The sequence below is a fragment of the Camelus dromedarius genome, chromosome 4 (genome assembly GCF_036321535.1).
Source record: "Camelus dromedarius isolate mCamDro1 chromosome 4, mCamDro1.pat, whole genome shotgun sequence".
Lineage (NCBI taxonomy): Eukaryota > Metazoa > Chordata > Mammalia > Artiodactyla > Camelidae > Camelus > Camelus dromedarius.
In genome coordinates this window covers 51,589,828-51,605,114 of record NC_087439.1, presented here as the reverse complement: position 1 = coordinate 51,605,114, position 15,287 = coordinate 51,589,828, and the positions used below count along the sequence as shown (strand labels likewise).

Here is a 15,287-nt window from a genome sequence, read left to right as displayed (position 1 = left end):
TTATACAGTTTTTTATTTACTTTTCTATTACCACATAATTTCAAAAATGATATAAATTCCATTGAAGGACTTATTTCTTAATTTCTTACTGTAAAATATCAAACTTTCTGGAAGTTTCAAAGGGTTTGGTCCCCTAGCATATTATGACAATGATTATTTTTAGAGGTTCTATAATTAGATAGATACATTTGACCAAATCGAAAGTGTATGACAATTAAAGGGCAATTTTTACTTTATATTGAAATATTTTCAGTTAAATTTCCAAATTACAATAGAAATAAATTAGCTTCTTCTATGTAAAACAAACAGAAGTTTCTGCTTCTTATCATGGTATTCAACTCACACTTTGTTCCTAATTCAGAGTGAAAGGCCTCACCAATAAGAAAAAATACAGATTCCGCGTGTTGGCTGAAAATCTTGCAGGACCTGGAAAACCAAGCAGATCAACTGAGCCAGTCTTAATAAAGGATCCCATAGGTATTATTTATATACGTCTGTGATTTTGAAACTTATATTAATTCCTTTTGACAAGTCTAAATAATGATTTCATTTCGTTGGCTTGCAGATCCTCCATGGCCCCCTGGAAAACCAACTGTGAAAGATATAGGCAGAACATCATTAATGTTGAACTGGACAAAGCCAGAACATGATGGAGGGGCAAAGATCGAGTCTTACGTCATTGAAATGCTAAAGACGGGAACAGAGGACTGGGTCCGAGTGGCTGAAGGGGTTCCCACCACTCAGCATTTGCTCCCAGGGCTCATGGAAGGGCAGGAATACTCATTCCGAGTTAGAGCTGTGAACAAGGCCGGGGAGAGTGAACCCAGTGAACCCAGTGACCCTGTGCTTTGCCGGGAGAAGCTCTGTAAGTCACTCTTGGTTATTGCATCCTTGCTGTATGATCTCCTGGCGATCACTAGAGAATTTAGTGAAGACTGAATATTAGACAGTAAAAAATTGTATTTTTTTTCTTCAGATCCCCCATCACCACCTCGCTGGCTTGAAGTTATTAACATTACCAAAAACACGGCAGACCTGAAGTGGACAGTTCCTGAGAAAGATGGAGGGTCCCCTATCACCAACTACATTGTGGAAAAGAGAGATGTGAGACGAAAAGGCTGGCAAACAGTGGACACAACTGTCAAGGACACCAAGTGCACGGTGACCCCATTGACAGAGGGTTCTTTATATGTGTTCCGAGTTGCTGCAGAAAACGCCATAGGACAAAGTGACTATTGTGAAGTCGAGGACTCTGTCCTGGCCAAAGACACCTTTAGTATGCTCTCTAACTTTGTCTTTGTGACACCATTTGTAAAGGATTATCACTTTTCCCTCTCACTTTTCTAACCACTGAATATTTTGCTTTCAGCCACCCCGGGACCACCCTATGCTCTGGCAGTGGTTGATGTCACAAAACGACATGTTGACCTGAAGTGGGAACCACCTAAAAATGATGGTGGAAAACCAATACAGAGGTAGAATTTTAATTAATTCATAAAGAAAAATTTGCATTTGGCTGAAAATTCTTAACTGTATTAATGCTAATGAAATGCTTTGCTATTTCAATAGATACGTCATTGAAAAGAAAGAAAAGTTAGGTACCCGTTGGGTGAAAGCTGGAAAGACCGCAGGACCCGACTGTAACTTCAGAGTAACTGATGTTATTGAAGGAACAGAGGTCCAGTTTCAGGTTCGGGCAGAGAATGAAGCTGGAGTTGGTCACCCAAGTGAACCCACGGAAATCCTGACCATTGAAGATCCAACAAGTAAGTAGTGCTGATTAGACAAAGGATATTTGTATAGAGCTTGAGGATGAGATTGTGGATGTGAATGTTTCACTCTTTTTTCAGGTCCTCCTTCACCTCCCCTTGACCTACACGTGACAGATGCGGGGAGAAAGCACATTGCCATTGCTTGGAAACCTCCAGAGAAAAATGGTGGAAGTCCTATTATAGGATACCATGTTGAAATGTGTCCAGTAGGCACTGAGAAATGGATGAGAGTTAATTCTCGCCCAATAAAAGATTTGAAATACAAGGTTGAAGAAGGTGTTGTTCCTGACAAGGAGTACGTTCTGAGAGTGAGAGCCGTCAATGCTGTTGGTGTCAGTGAGCCGTCTGAAATCTCTGAAAACGTGGTTGCCAAAGACCCAGACTGTAAGGACACAGTTTCTTTTATAATTTAAAAAATGGGCTTTACTCGTGCATTGCATTTTTGACTTTTTTTTTTTTTTTTTTTACCTCTTTTGGATTCTGTCTCACAGGCAAGCCAACAATTGATCTGGAGACTCACGACATTGTTGTCATTGAAGGTGAAAAGTTAAGCATTCCTGTTCCCTTCAGAGCTGTCCCAGTTCCAACCGTTAGTTGGCATAAAGATGGCAAAGATGTTAAAGCAAGTGATAGATTAACAATGAAGAATGATCACATCTCTGCACACCTCGAAGTTCCCAAGAGTGTCCATGCAGATGCTGGAGTCTACACCATTACCCTGGAGAATAAGCTTGGCTCAGCAACTGCCTCAATCAATGTCAAAGTCATAGGTAATCATTCTTTGATGATACACTAGACATTCTTCACATGTTGGGAAAATTAGTTAACTCTGCAGTGTTAGGATAAATGGCTTCATGAGTTGACCATTCGTAAACTGAATGTCCTTTCAGATTATTTCTTCCCATATGAGAAGCAAAGCAATTCTAAAGCTAGTTAAACTCTGATTACACCAACTTACTTCTGTTGTAATTATTTCCATGTGAAGTACTAGTTTAAATAAAAGATACAGCATACCCAAAAAACATTTAAAGAACCAGTATTCATTATTCATTGTATTTGCATTTTTTCATAGTGTTCTCAACCAGGGTAGTAACATTTTCTGCCCTCTTCCTCCCCACACATGGATGGTATTTGGGGGTCCATTTTTGCTTGGAACAAAGGGGAGCTACTGACATTTAGTAGTTGGGAGCCAACGATGCTACATGGTCTGCAATGTAAGGGACACTCAGCACATCAAAGATTATTCTACCAAGATATGAATAGTCCTACTTAGAGAAAGAGTGTGCTATTAATATGCTGACTTTTCAGATTACAATAATAATTATCAATTTGATTTCTAACAGGCCTACCTGGACCATGCAAAGATATTAAAGCAAGTGACATCACCAAGAGTTCTTGTAAATTAACCTGGGAACCTCCAGAATATGATGGTGGAAGCCCAATTCTTCATTATGTCCTGGAACGCAGAGAAGCCGGGAGAAGGACATATATACCAGTCATGTCTGGTGAGAACAAATTATCTTGGACTGTAAAAGATCTCATACCAAATGGTGAATACTTCTTCCGTGTCAAAGCTGTCAACAAGATTGGTGGAGGCGAATATATTGAACTGAAAAATCCAGTCATTGCTCAAGATCCAAAGCGTAAGTTTGGGCATGAATGTAATGTAGCTAGTAGTGAACATGCAATTTTTATTTTAAGAAGATGGGTTCCCCATTTTAACAGTTTTTTCTTGTCTTCAGAGCCCCCTGACCCACCTGTAGATGTTGAGGTTCATAATCCCACAGCTGAGGCAATGACTATTACATGGAAGCCACCTTTGTACGATGGAGGGAGCAAGATCATGGGTTACATCATAGAGAAGATTGCTAAGGGTGAAGAGAGATGGAAGAGGTGCAATGAACACCTGGTACCAGTCCTGACCTATACAGCAAAGGGACTTGAAGAAGGAAAGGAATACCAATTCCGTGTGCGAGCAGAAAATGCTGCTGGTATTGGCGAACCTTCTAGGGCCACTCCTCCAACCAAAGCTGTAGATCCTATTGGTACGTTTTGTTTAATGGGGTTGCCATTTCCCCTTGTAAAACAAATGAGAATAACGTTTTGCCAGATATTTTAATCAGAATTGAAACAAGTATTGTTTTTAATCATTACAGATGCCCCGAAAGTCATTATGAGAACAAGCCTAGAAGTGAGGCGAGGTGATGAAATAGCGCTTGATGCAACTATTTCTGGGTCACCTTACCCAACTATTACATGGCTAAAGGATGAAAAAGTCATCATACCAGAGGAAATTAAGAAGCGAGCAGCACCCCTAGTTAGGAGGAGAAGGGGTGAAGTTCAAGAAGAAGAGCCATTTTTCCTGCCTCTGACAGAACGTTTGAGTATCGACAATAGTAAAAAAGGAGAATCTCAGCTACGTGTCCGAGATTCTCTCCGACCTGACCACGGGCTGTTTATGATCAAAGTTGAAAATGACCACGGTATTGCAAAAGCTCCCTGTACTGTCAGTGTGCTAGGTAAGTAGGTAAAACTATGCTTCCCGATAGAAGAAAGTTAATATCAGAGTTTTAGTAAAACACAAAAGTAAGGAGTTTGGGGCAGGGTCGGGGAGTTAAAAGAAATGGGAAACAGCTTCAGCAAGGTATTCTCAGTCCCATTTTCTTCTCCTGGCTATGTAAAAGAAGTCAACTGACTTTGTTATTCATCAGCTAATGTGATACAAAGATAGACAGACGTAGGAAAAACAGAAGCTGATGTCAGAGAAGCACACTAAACATTTACATTTTCCGTTGCAACCATTTCTACACAAATTTTTAATCACTTCTTTCTTTCAAAATACCAGATATACCAGGACCACCAATCAACTTCATATTCGAAGATGTTAGAAAGAACTCAGTCCTCTGTAAATGGGAACCACCCCTAGATGATGGTGGCAGTGAAATTATAAACTACACTTTGGAAAAGAAAGACAAGACAAAACCTGACTCAGAATGGATTATTGTCACTGCTACCCTTAGACATTGCAAATACCCAGTGACGAAGTTGATTGAAGGAAAGGAGTACCTCTTCCGTGTAAGAGCTGAAAATAGGTTTGGGCCTGGACCACCATGTGTTTCAAAGCCACTTACAGCTAAAGATCCATTTGGTAAGGTTCTTTAGCATCTAAACTTTGCCTTTTTATCATATGTTGGTATCTACATTATCACAGCTTGTAAACTTGAATTCTTATCTCATACTAGGGAATTAATTTAAGTATGCCCCCTCCCCTTTTTTTTAATCAGAACCTCCTGACGCACCTGATAAGCCCATTGTGGAAGATGTTACCAGCAACAGTATGCTAGTGACATGGAATGAACCAAAAGATAATGGAAGCCCCATCCTGGGTTACTGGCTGGAAAAACGTGAGGTTAACAGTACACACTGGTCTCGTGTCAACAGAAACCTTCTGAATGCTTTGAAGACCAAAGTAGAAGGCCTATTAGAAGGTCTCACCTATGTCTTCAGAGTATGTGCCGAAAATGCAGCTGGACCTGGAAAGTTCAGTCCCCCTTCAGATCCCAAAACAGCACATGATCCAATCTGTAAGTAATCCCTTAAGAAGAAAGTAGGGTACAGCATGGTCACTATAATTATCAGTACTATATTATATGCTTGAAAATTGTCAAGAGAGCAGATCTTAAGTGGTATCAAAAATGGTAATTATGTGAGGGGGTAGGGGTATTATTATGTGGTACAACATTATCGTGGTAATTATTCTGCAATATATGCATGTATCAAATCATCATATTGTACACCTTAAACTTACATGTGGTATATGACAATAGGATCTATTAAATAAAGCTGGAAAAAAATCAAACTAAACACTAGCAATAGTAGACGTGACTACAGACATGTCTCTTGAGGTTGCAATGTAAAATTTCAAACATCTGTATAGATAACTTGAAAGTTTCACAAAACAGTATTTACCCATATACCTGCAACACACTGGGGGGAAAAAAAAAGAAAGTGGGATAGCGTAAGCTACTGTACATTTTAAAACCATCAGTGAGTTCTGATTTGTGTGTCTGCATTCATTCTAGCTCCACCTGGGCCACCTATCCCGAGAGTCACTGACACAAGTTCTACAGCTATTGAACTAGCATGGGAACCCCCAGCTTTCAATGGTGGTGGGGAAATCATTGGTTACTTTGTCGATAAGCAGCTGGTTGGCACAAATGAATGGTCACGCTGCACAGAGAAGATGATCAAGGCCCGTGAGTACACTGTCAAAGAAGTCCGAGAGGGTGCCGATTATAAACTTCGAGTGAGCGCTGTCAACGCTGCAGGTGAAGGACCGCCTGGAGAAACAGAACCTGTGACTGTGGCTGAACCACAAGGTACTTAAAAGTCACATGAATAAGATTATGGATGTTTTCCCAGTATGGGATTTTTTTTTTTTAACTTTTTTTTAAATTGAAGTATAGTCAGTTTACAATGTATCAATTTCTGGTGTTTAGCACAATGCTTCAGTCATACATGAATATACATATATTTGTTTTCATATTCTTTTTCACCAAGATATCAAATATAGTTCCCTGTGCTATACAGTATAAACCTGTTAATCTATTTTATAGGATTTTCTTTTTCATCTTTATTTCATGATTGTTCTCTTTCAACAGAGCCTCCAACTGTGGAACTAGATGTTTCTGTCAAGGCTGGAATACAGATAATGGCTGGGAAAACTCTTAGAATTCCAGCTGTGGTAACTGGTCGTCCTGTGCCAACAAGAGTGTGGACCAAAGAAGAAGGAGACCTGGATAAAGACCGTGTTGTAATAGAGAACGTTGGAACCAAATCTGAACTAATTATCAAGGATGCATTGAGAAAAGATCATGGCAGATATGTGATTACAGCTACCAACAGCTGTGGTTCCAAATTTGCAGCAGCCAGGGTAGAAGTTTTTGGTAAGGAATATTACATGGATTTCCATAGGATTTTTCCCGAGTGATACTGTCTTACTGCATTGATTTTTTTGTTGTTGCTGTTTTATTTTTCAGATGTCCCTGGTCCAGTTCTTGACTTAAAACCTGTTGTAACAAACAGAAAGATGTGTCTGCTTAACTGGTCTGATCCAGAAGATGATGGAGGAAGTGACATCACAGGCTTTATCATTGAAAGAAAAGATGCTAAGATGCATACCTGGAGACAGCCAATAGAGACTGAAAGATCCAAATGTGATATCACGGGTCTCCTTGAGGGACAAGAATATATGTTCCGTGTGATTGCCAAGAACAAGTTTGGCTGTGGCCCTCCTGTTGAAATAGGACCAATTCTTGCAGTTGATCCACTAGGTAAGAGAGAAAGTTTTCATTATGTTTTCAAAGTAAAATACTGACTGCTTCTAGTTATGTCATTTATGTATTGAGATTTATGGCTTCAAATTTCCAATAGTCTCGAGACCTATGGCTGGAGAGAAATAAGAAAGGTAAACCAAATAACTACCAGCAACTTTAAGAAAAGCATATTTGCTATATTTTCAACGTAATTTTTGCACAAAACAACATAGTTTTGTGTACTGAAAAACCTGAATCACTGGAGCTTAGCAATAACCTAAAAATAGTTGAAATATTACATCTTAGTAATAAAATATACTGGAGAAATTTAATAGTCTACTACTTAAAGAGTTCATTGTTTCTGAAAGACTACAGGACAGGTAACTGCCTTAGCATAAATGCTTTGGCCTCCTTTTAGCCCTCAAGTAGTCCCCACACTGGAAGGATATGGAAGCCCCCAAACCAGAAAGAGCCACCAAAGAATAGAAGACCAACCAAAGGAAATCTCCTTCACCAACATGAACAAATATAAGGCCCTAAAATTGCACACACTTGGTAATACACACTGACATCCCATCCAGGAAAGCAAAGTCTCTGAGGATGACCCATTCCCAAGAGACAGAGGAATTATTCCTCCACCACCACTACCTCCCCCTAGAAACCAAGATTCCATTCTCACTGTAACAGCTCATCTCAGAATGTCTATTACCGCTTAAGTTACCGCTCTGTGCCATAAAGAACAGAACAGAGTTGGGTTGCAGTAACAGTCAATGGATTGGGTCAACCTTTACCATTCAAAGCTTGTTCTGTTTTGTTTGTCAAGACACAAAACTCCAGCAGCATTACAAACATTCTCTTTCCACTCCATTTTAAACCCGCCCTTGAGAGAGCATGGTTCAAAGTGTGTTCAGTAGACATATCCATTGTCTGTTAATAAGAGAGGAATGCTTTGCCCTCAGCTGGTCATTCAAAGCAAAACTTCAGAGACAGCCCTCCTCGTTCATTAAAATTAGAAGTTTCCCCAGTGAGAGAGGTAAAATATCTAAAATGCGAAATGTAAAAAAGCATATGTGTACCTCGGTTTATTTTTAATCAATAATCTTGACTATCGAGTTTACTAAGAAAAATTCTGCCTATATGAATGCCTGTAATCCTGGTAACTGAGACATTTTTAGTATTTTAAAGACAGATGTAACATTATAACAAACAGAAACCTGGTTTTCACATAATTAATTTAAGTGAAATGTTATTTTTTAACATGAATGTTTATTTTATTCTTGTCATTTCATTTCAACTTGCTTCTGGTTAAAGGCCCTCCAACGTCTCCCGAGAGGCTCACATATACGGAAAGGACCAAGTCCACTATCACCCTTGACTGGAAAGAGCCCCGCAGTAACGGTGGCAGCCCCATCCAAGGCTATATTATTGAAAAACGGCGTCACGACAAACCTGACTTTGAAAGAGTTAACAAGCGACTCTGCCCAACCACGTCTTTTCTGGTTGAAGACCTCGATGAACACCAAATGTATGAGTTCCGTGTCAAGGCTGTCAACGAAATTGGTGAAAGTGAACCGTCCCTGCCTCTTAATGTGGTCATACAAGATGATGAAGGTGTGTGATCTGAACATAATAATGATTTTAATGTACTTTTAGTCACAGGTAGAGCAAACAGCCTTATGACTTTGCTATTTTTTTCTTTCCCTTTTCTTCACAGTGCCTCCAACTATTAAGTTGCGCCTGTCTGTTCGAGGAGACACTATCAAAGTTAAGGCAGGAGAGCCTGTTAACATCCCTGCAGATGTGACAGGCCTTCCAATGCCTAAGATTGAGTGGTCCAAGAATGAGAAAGTGATTGAAAAACCCAGTGATGCACTTAAGATAACCAAGGAAGAAGTATCCCGAAGTGAGGCAAAGACTGAGCTTAGCATTCCCAAAGCAGTCCGGGAGGACAAAGGCACTTACACAGTCACTGCTTCTAACCGCCTTGGCTCAGTGTTCCGAAATGTTCATGTTGAAGTATACGGTAAGTGACGTGCCTTCTTATAAAAATACAAAATCTGGTGTCTGTTCAAGAATTTCCTTCTCAATCTCCTCTGTTGGTTCCTTTTCAGACCGTCCATCCCCACCAAGGAATCTTGCTGTTACTGACATTAAAGCTGAATCTTGCTACTTAACATGGGATGCCCCTCTAGACAATGGTGGCAGTGAAATCACCCATTATGTCATTGACAAACGCGATGCAAGTAGGAAGAAAGCTGAATGGGAAGAAGTCACCAACACTGCTGTAGAGAGGAGATACGGGGTAAACTCTTCTAAGTATTTTCTTATGCACGTTAAAAGGACATGACTCTGAATTAACACCATTCTAGCAAAACCTTGGAATTTAGTGACTAAACTCAAAACCACACACAAAAACCTTTAGTATAGTTTTCAGCACCATGCACTTGAAGCTACTTGGTAAATACTATCTGATACACAGATCGTCTTTTACTTGAGCGATCCACAATTAGGTACAATAAATTTACACATTCTCATTTTAAAAGACTTTCTCCATGTTTGAGTATGTATATCTATTTGAGTTTACAGATGTACTTCTTTTTAGAGTCTTCTCTACCAAAATAGTCTGAATTTTAAAACAAGTGAAAATCAATGTAAGAATATTATTTTTAAGAAATTATTATTCGTCTGATTTCTAGATCTGGAAACTTATCCCTAATGGTCAGTATGAGTTCCGAGTTAGAGCAGTGAATAAATATGGAACCAGTGATGAATGCAAGTCAGATAAAGTGGTCATTCAAGATCCTTATCGTCCACCTGGACCTCCAGGAAAACCAAAAGTTTTGGAGCGCACCAAAGGGTCGATGCTAGTGAGCTGGACTCCTCCTTTGGACAATGGTGGCTCTCCAATTACTGGCTACTGGCTGGAGAAGAGAGAAGAGGGAGGTGCCTACTGGTCACGTGTTAGCCGAGCACCAATAACCAAAATGGGATTGAAAGGCGTGGAATTTAATGTTCCCCGTTTGATTGAAGGTGTGAAATACCAGTTCAGAGCAATGGCAATCAACGCTGCGGGAGTCGGCCCTCCCAGTGAACCATCAGATCCAGCTGTTGCAGGAGATCCCATATGTAAGTATGCTTCCACTTCTGGAATTTGGAAAGGGCAGAGCCAGTAAATGCTCTTAAATTTCTTGTATTTTTCTATGCTAAGTTATTATATTAAAATAAAAACTTTCATACTTAGACTATTAGAAGTATGTTTGTGTGTATACACATATACACAAACTATTCACACATATCTAATGTATCTGCACACATACGTATACATACAAAAAGTCATATAGTTTTTACTCTTAGATTAAACCTAGGATTATATGAGGAATCACAATAATAAAGACCCTAGACTATGAGCTCCTCTCTGCTCCCATACCTTACATAAACCTCTGTCTCATTAATTTGATACTGTGGAAATTCTCTCTCTCACTAAACAGTCAGACCATCCAGTGTGCGTTCAACAAAAAGCAAAATGTTGTTAAATTTTCAATAATATTTATTGCACAAAGATACAAGATTTTCAAGCACAGTCTGTGAGGTCAAATAAAAAACTCTGAAAGATCCATGAGCAGATCAGTTCAAAAATCAGTGTCTCTGTGGGGAAAAAAAATCAGCTCTTTATTAAAAAGACAAAATAACCTAAGTTCTATATGGAACACATCTATAAAATGAATTATTCATTCGTTCTGCGAGCTAGAATTAAACATATGCTGCGTACAAGGAACTGTCCTAGATGCTGGAGATGAAAGAGCTATGGTTAAAAAGATGAACAGAGTCAAAGAATTTCTGAAATTGTAAAGCACTGTCAGAAATGTAAAGAACTGTCATGTGATTGGGGCAGGGTCAACGTCTACAATAAAGGGCATTAAGATTAGCTTGTGTTCAAAGGTTTACCAGCAAAAGATGAAATCATTTTTTAATTTTAATTTTATGGTAAATTAAAATAAGTTTTTAGTAGAAAAATACTGCAGAATCTCTTCAAAGGAATCTCAAAAGTAAGATAGCTGTTCACCAATTGTATATAAATAGTCTTTCTAATCCCAGTCGGTTGTTTGCTTTCTTTGTTTTAGCATTAATGCTAAATGGAAATAGACTGTCTTAGACTTCTCTAGAAAGTAATTTATTCTTTTGGCATTCCTATTTTAATAGATTAATAAAGTATGATCATGTATAATACAACATTCTTATGGTGTATAAATCTAGCATCCAACTTCAAAACTTGATGTTGTTTTTTTTTCCTCTTATTAGATCCACCTGGGCCACCTTCTCGTCCAGAGGTCAAAGATAAAACAAAGTCAAGCATCTCACTAGCATGGAAACCTCCAGCCAAAGATGGTGGCAGCCCAATCAAAGGATACATTGTAGAAATGCAGGAAGAAGGTAGTACTGACTGGAAGAGTGTAAATGAACCGGACAAACTCTTAACTACCTGTGAGTGTGTGGTGCCAAATCTGAAAGAGCTCAGAAAGTACAGATTCAGAGTAAAAGCTGTCAACGAAGCTGGTGAATCTGAACCAAGTGACACAACTGGAGAGATCCCTGCCACTGATGTTCAGGGTACTAGTCCTTAATCCATTTATATATTCATCTTTTGATCTTATTATGAAATTGATTAATTTACTGAAGATATGTCAATTACTTTTTGGAAAAGGTCAGCTAAATCCTGTTATATTATCCATGGTATTACAGAGGTACCAGAAGTTTTCATTGACATTGGAGCACAAGACTGTCTAATTTGTCAAGCTGGCACACAGATTAGGATTCCTGCTGTCATCAAGGGACGCCCAACACCAAAATCCTCTTGGGAATTTGATGGAAAGGCAAAGAAGGCAGTGAAGGTAAGAATTTATAATTCTCTGTATCTCCCATTGAATCACTCTAAGGAATAGTTACACTATAACTGACTATCTTCTTTTCTAATAGGATGGGGTTCATGATATCCCTGAAGATGCACAGGTAAAAAATATATATATATATATATTATATATATAGAAATTATTCAGAATCTGATTGACTTCAGTACTGCTTTCAATTTATTCAACATATGACTAATATTTCTTTCTTTGCAGCTGGAGACTGCTGAAAATTCATCAGTAATTATTATTCCAGAGTGTAAGCGATCTCATTCAGGCAAATACAGCATCACAGCCAAGAATAAAGCAGGACAAAAGACTGCAAATTGCAGAGTTAAAGTCATGGGTAAGGAAGACTTTAAAAGTTACTATGGAATAAGAAAAAATTATTTTAAACAAAGAACCACTGTTTACATTGTGATTTGCATCCAACAGATGTACCAGGGCCACCCAAAGATCTGAAAGTCAGCGACATCACAAGGGGTAGTTGCAAACTTACATGGAAGATGCCAGATGATGATGGAGGAGACAGGATCAAAGGGTATGTTATCGAGAAGAGGACTATTGATGGAAAAGCCTGGACTAAAGTCAACCCAAGCTGTGGAAGCACCTCATTTGTAGTTCCTGACCTCATCTCTGGACAGGAATATTTCTTCCGTGTACGGGCAGAAAACCGTTTTGGAATTGGTCCACCTGTGGAAACCATTCAGAGGACCACTGCCAGAGACCCAATATGTAAGTTTTTAAAGCTAAGATTAAAGTAGTTTCCCAAATTTGAAATATGTTATTATAAACAATGCCTAATACTTCTTTTAACTATTTTTAAAGATCCTCCTGATCCTCCTATTAAACTCAAGATTGGCCTCATAACAAAGAACACAGTACACCTGTCATGGAAACCCCCAAAGAATGATGGGGGCTCCCCTGTCACCCACTATATTGTTGAGTGCCTTGCATGGGATCCTACTGGGACAAAGAAAGAAGCATGGAAACAGTGCAACAAACGTGACGTGGAGGAACTGGAGTTTACCGCCGAAGACCTCATAGAGGGTGGGGAATACGAATTCAGGGTCAAAGCCGTCAATGCTGCAGGAGTCAGCAAACCTTCAGACACTGTTGGCCCTGTGATTGTCAAAGACCAGACATGTAAGTACCAACATATTAACAGAGAATGTCCTCTTTATGAATGCGTTCCGGATATTTAAGAAAAGTCCAAAATAAAAAGAGATGTCTGTACATGGGGAAGCTACCAGGGGTTGAGTCTGGACATGGGCACATGACCTAATTGCTCATGCCCTCAGCTTCCACAGAATTCTCATCTTTCCTTACATATGACCTTTCCCTTATTGAAAGGAGATGATGTTTGGCATTTCCTTCCTCTCATTTTCTCCACGGCAGGCTATTTTACACACCAGAAGTTAAAGCAGTTCCTCTGCAAGCTCCTAACCAGTCATTTGCTCAACAACTGCTAAGACTCATTTATCTTCACAATCAAGCTGCTTTTTCTCTATTTGATGAAAAGATATATCCATTTTAAGAGATAAGACATACACACAAATATAGTAATAATTCTTCCTCTAATTACTGTTACTACCATCACTACTGCTGTGTAGTTGTTAGTTCCTTCTTCTAAATTTAGGAGAGCTGTAGTCACAACCCCCTTTGCATATTCTTATACTAAATTCATGAAAATTGAAAACTGCTTTGCCTCCATTAGCAGTTATATTTCTTAAAAGGGAATTCATCTCAGAATGAACATATAGTAGGTCCCCTCATAACACTGCAAACATATTAAAGGGAATATCATGAAAGAACACTCAAGCCTAAGCGACTATAAATTTCACCTTTCTCTACCCTTTTTCAATATCTACAATCATAATGATGCCACATGGGAGAGAGGCAACTGCTGATACATAGCCACATGTAGATCAGTAAAGGATGATGACCACATGTATCTGCTCCCCAAACTGGTATAAACTAGTTGCAGACAGATCTGTTCTTTATATCAAGCAGGGCTATAAAGCCTGACTATAGTAGATCCAGATAACTTTCTAGTGACTGTGAATTCTACTTTCCATCCTTTAGTGCTCTATGTTCCTAATGATGATAGCTTCTTTTTTTTTTCCTTTAATAATCTAGGCCCACCTTCAATTGAGCTAAAAGAATTCATGGAGGTTGAAGAAGGAACTGATGTTAACATTGTGGCCAAAATTAAAGGTGTGCCATTCCCGACACTAACCTGGTTTAAAGCTCCTCCGATGAAGCCTGATAAGAAAGAACCTGTTGTCTATGACACCCATGTCAACAAACTGGTGGTGGATGATACTTGCACCTTAGTTATTCCACAGTCTCGCAGGAGTGACACTGGCCTATATACCATCACAGCCGTGAATAATCTGGGAACAGCATCAAAGGAAATGAGACTGAATGTCCTTGGTAAAGATTTCATGGTTTTATTAAAACCATGTGATTTTCTGTTCATAAACGTAGTATTTGGCTTTAAGATCATTCTCCTAATAAAATTTTCTCTTAAAACCATTTTAGGTCGCCCTGGCCCTCCAGTAGGACCGATAAAGTTTGAATCTGTTTCAGCAGATCAAATGACATTATCTTGGCTTCCACCTAAAGATGACGGTGGGTCTAAGATTACCAACTATGTAATTGAGAAAAGAGAAGCTAACAGGAAGACATGGGTACGTGTCTCCAGTGAACCGAAAGAGTGCATGTACACAATTCCCAAACTGCTGGAAGGCCATGAGTACGTATTCCGAATCATGGCCCAGAATAAATATGGCATTGGGGAGCCTCTTGACAGTGAGCCTGAAACAGCAAGAAACCTCTTCTGTAAGTAGGACGTGCTTCACATACAAAGTCATTCTTATTTGTGTTTTTCATAATTTCTCATACATCAATGTGATTTTTGTCACAGCTGTCCCTGGAGCACCTGATAAACCAACAGTTAGCAGTGTGACTCGTAATTCCATGACTGTCAACTGGGAAGAGCCAGAATATGATGGAGGCTCTCCTGTGACAGGATACTGGCTAGAAATGAAAGATACCACTTCGAAGAGATGGAAGAGAGTTAACCGAGATCCTATCAAAGCCATGACTTTGGGTGTTTCTTATAAAGTGACTGGTCTCATTGAAGGTTCTGATTATCAGTTCCGGGTGTACGCCATCAATGCTGCTGGTGTGGGTCCAGCAAGTCTGCCCTCAGACCCAACGACTGCTAGAGATCCAATTGGTGAGACTTGAAACCATTCCTTGCCCCCATCCCACCAAAAGTGCCATGGAAA

At 39.3% G+C, this 15,287-nt stretch overlaps 1 protein-coding gene and 1 long non-coding RNA gene across 4 annotated transcripts in view; one reads left to right on the top strand and one right to left on the bottom strand.

Annotated features, from left to right (window-relative positions):
- LOC135321141 (uncharacterized) overlaps nt 1–15,287 on the bottom strand; it is a 124,929-nt gene that overhangs the window by 31,612 nt on the left and 78,030 nt on the right. For 2 of the 3 annotated variants that reach the window (XR_010380635.1, XR_010380633.1), the window contains one exon: nt 5,268–7,101. This is a non-coding gene — a long non-coding RNA (uncharacterized LOC135321141). The remainder of the gene's footprint in view (nt 1–5,267; nt 7,102–15,287) is intronic. The other variant, XR_010380634.1, reaches the window with a different exon arrangement.
- The window catches only part of TTN (titin), a 284,130-nt gene that overhangs the window by 198,302 nt on the left and 70,541 nt on the right, over nt 1–15,287 (top strand). The window contains exons 231-258 of the mRNA XM_064484940.1: nt 362–477; nt 566–865; nt 977–1,276; nt 1,370–1,475; nt 1,570–1,766; nt 1,851–2,156; nt 2,264–2,542; nt 3,116–3,415; nt 3,515–3,817; nt 3,929–4,291; nt 4,618–4,920; nt 5,057–5,356; nt 5,855–6,151; nt 6,434–6,718; nt 6,812–7,105; nt 8,399–8,698; nt 8,802–9,110; nt 9,199–9,389; nt 9,784–10,213; nt 11,387–11,695; nt 11,828–11,976; nt 12,062–12,094; nt 12,208–12,337; nt 12,427–12,726; nt 12,820–13,137; nt 14,131–14,427; nt 14,536–14,835; nt 14,921–15,235. Coding sequence (XP_064341010.1) covers nt 362–477; nt 566–865; nt 977–1,276; nt 1,370–1,475; nt 1,570–1,766; nt 1,851–2,156; nt 2,264–2,542; nt 3,116–3,415; nt 3,515–3,817; nt 3,929–4,291; nt 4,618–4,920; nt 5,057–5,356; nt 5,855–6,151; nt 6,434–6,718; nt 6,812–7,105; nt 8,399–8,698; nt 8,802–9,110; nt 9,199–9,389; nt 9,784–10,213; nt 11,387–11,695; nt 11,828–11,976; nt 12,062–12,094; nt 12,208–12,337; nt 12,427–12,726; nt 12,820–13,137; nt 14,131–14,427; nt 14,536–14,835; nt 14,921–15,235 — 7,430 coding nt within the window. The remainder of the gene's footprint in view (nt 1–361; nt 478–565; nt 866–976; nt 1,277–1,369; nt 1,476–1,569; nt 1,767–1,850; nt 2,157–2,263; nt 2,543–3,115; nt 3,416–3,514; nt 3,818–3,928; nt 4,292–4,617; nt 4,921–5,056; nt 5,357–5,854; nt 6,152–6,433; nt 6,719–6,811; nt 7,106–8,398; nt 8,699–8,801; nt 9,111–9,198; nt 9,390–9,783; nt 10,214–11,386; nt 11,696–11,827; nt 11,977–12,061; nt 12,095–12,207; nt 12,338–12,426; nt 12,727–12,819; nt 13,138–14,130; nt 14,428–14,535; nt 14,836–14,920; nt 15,236–15,287) is intronic.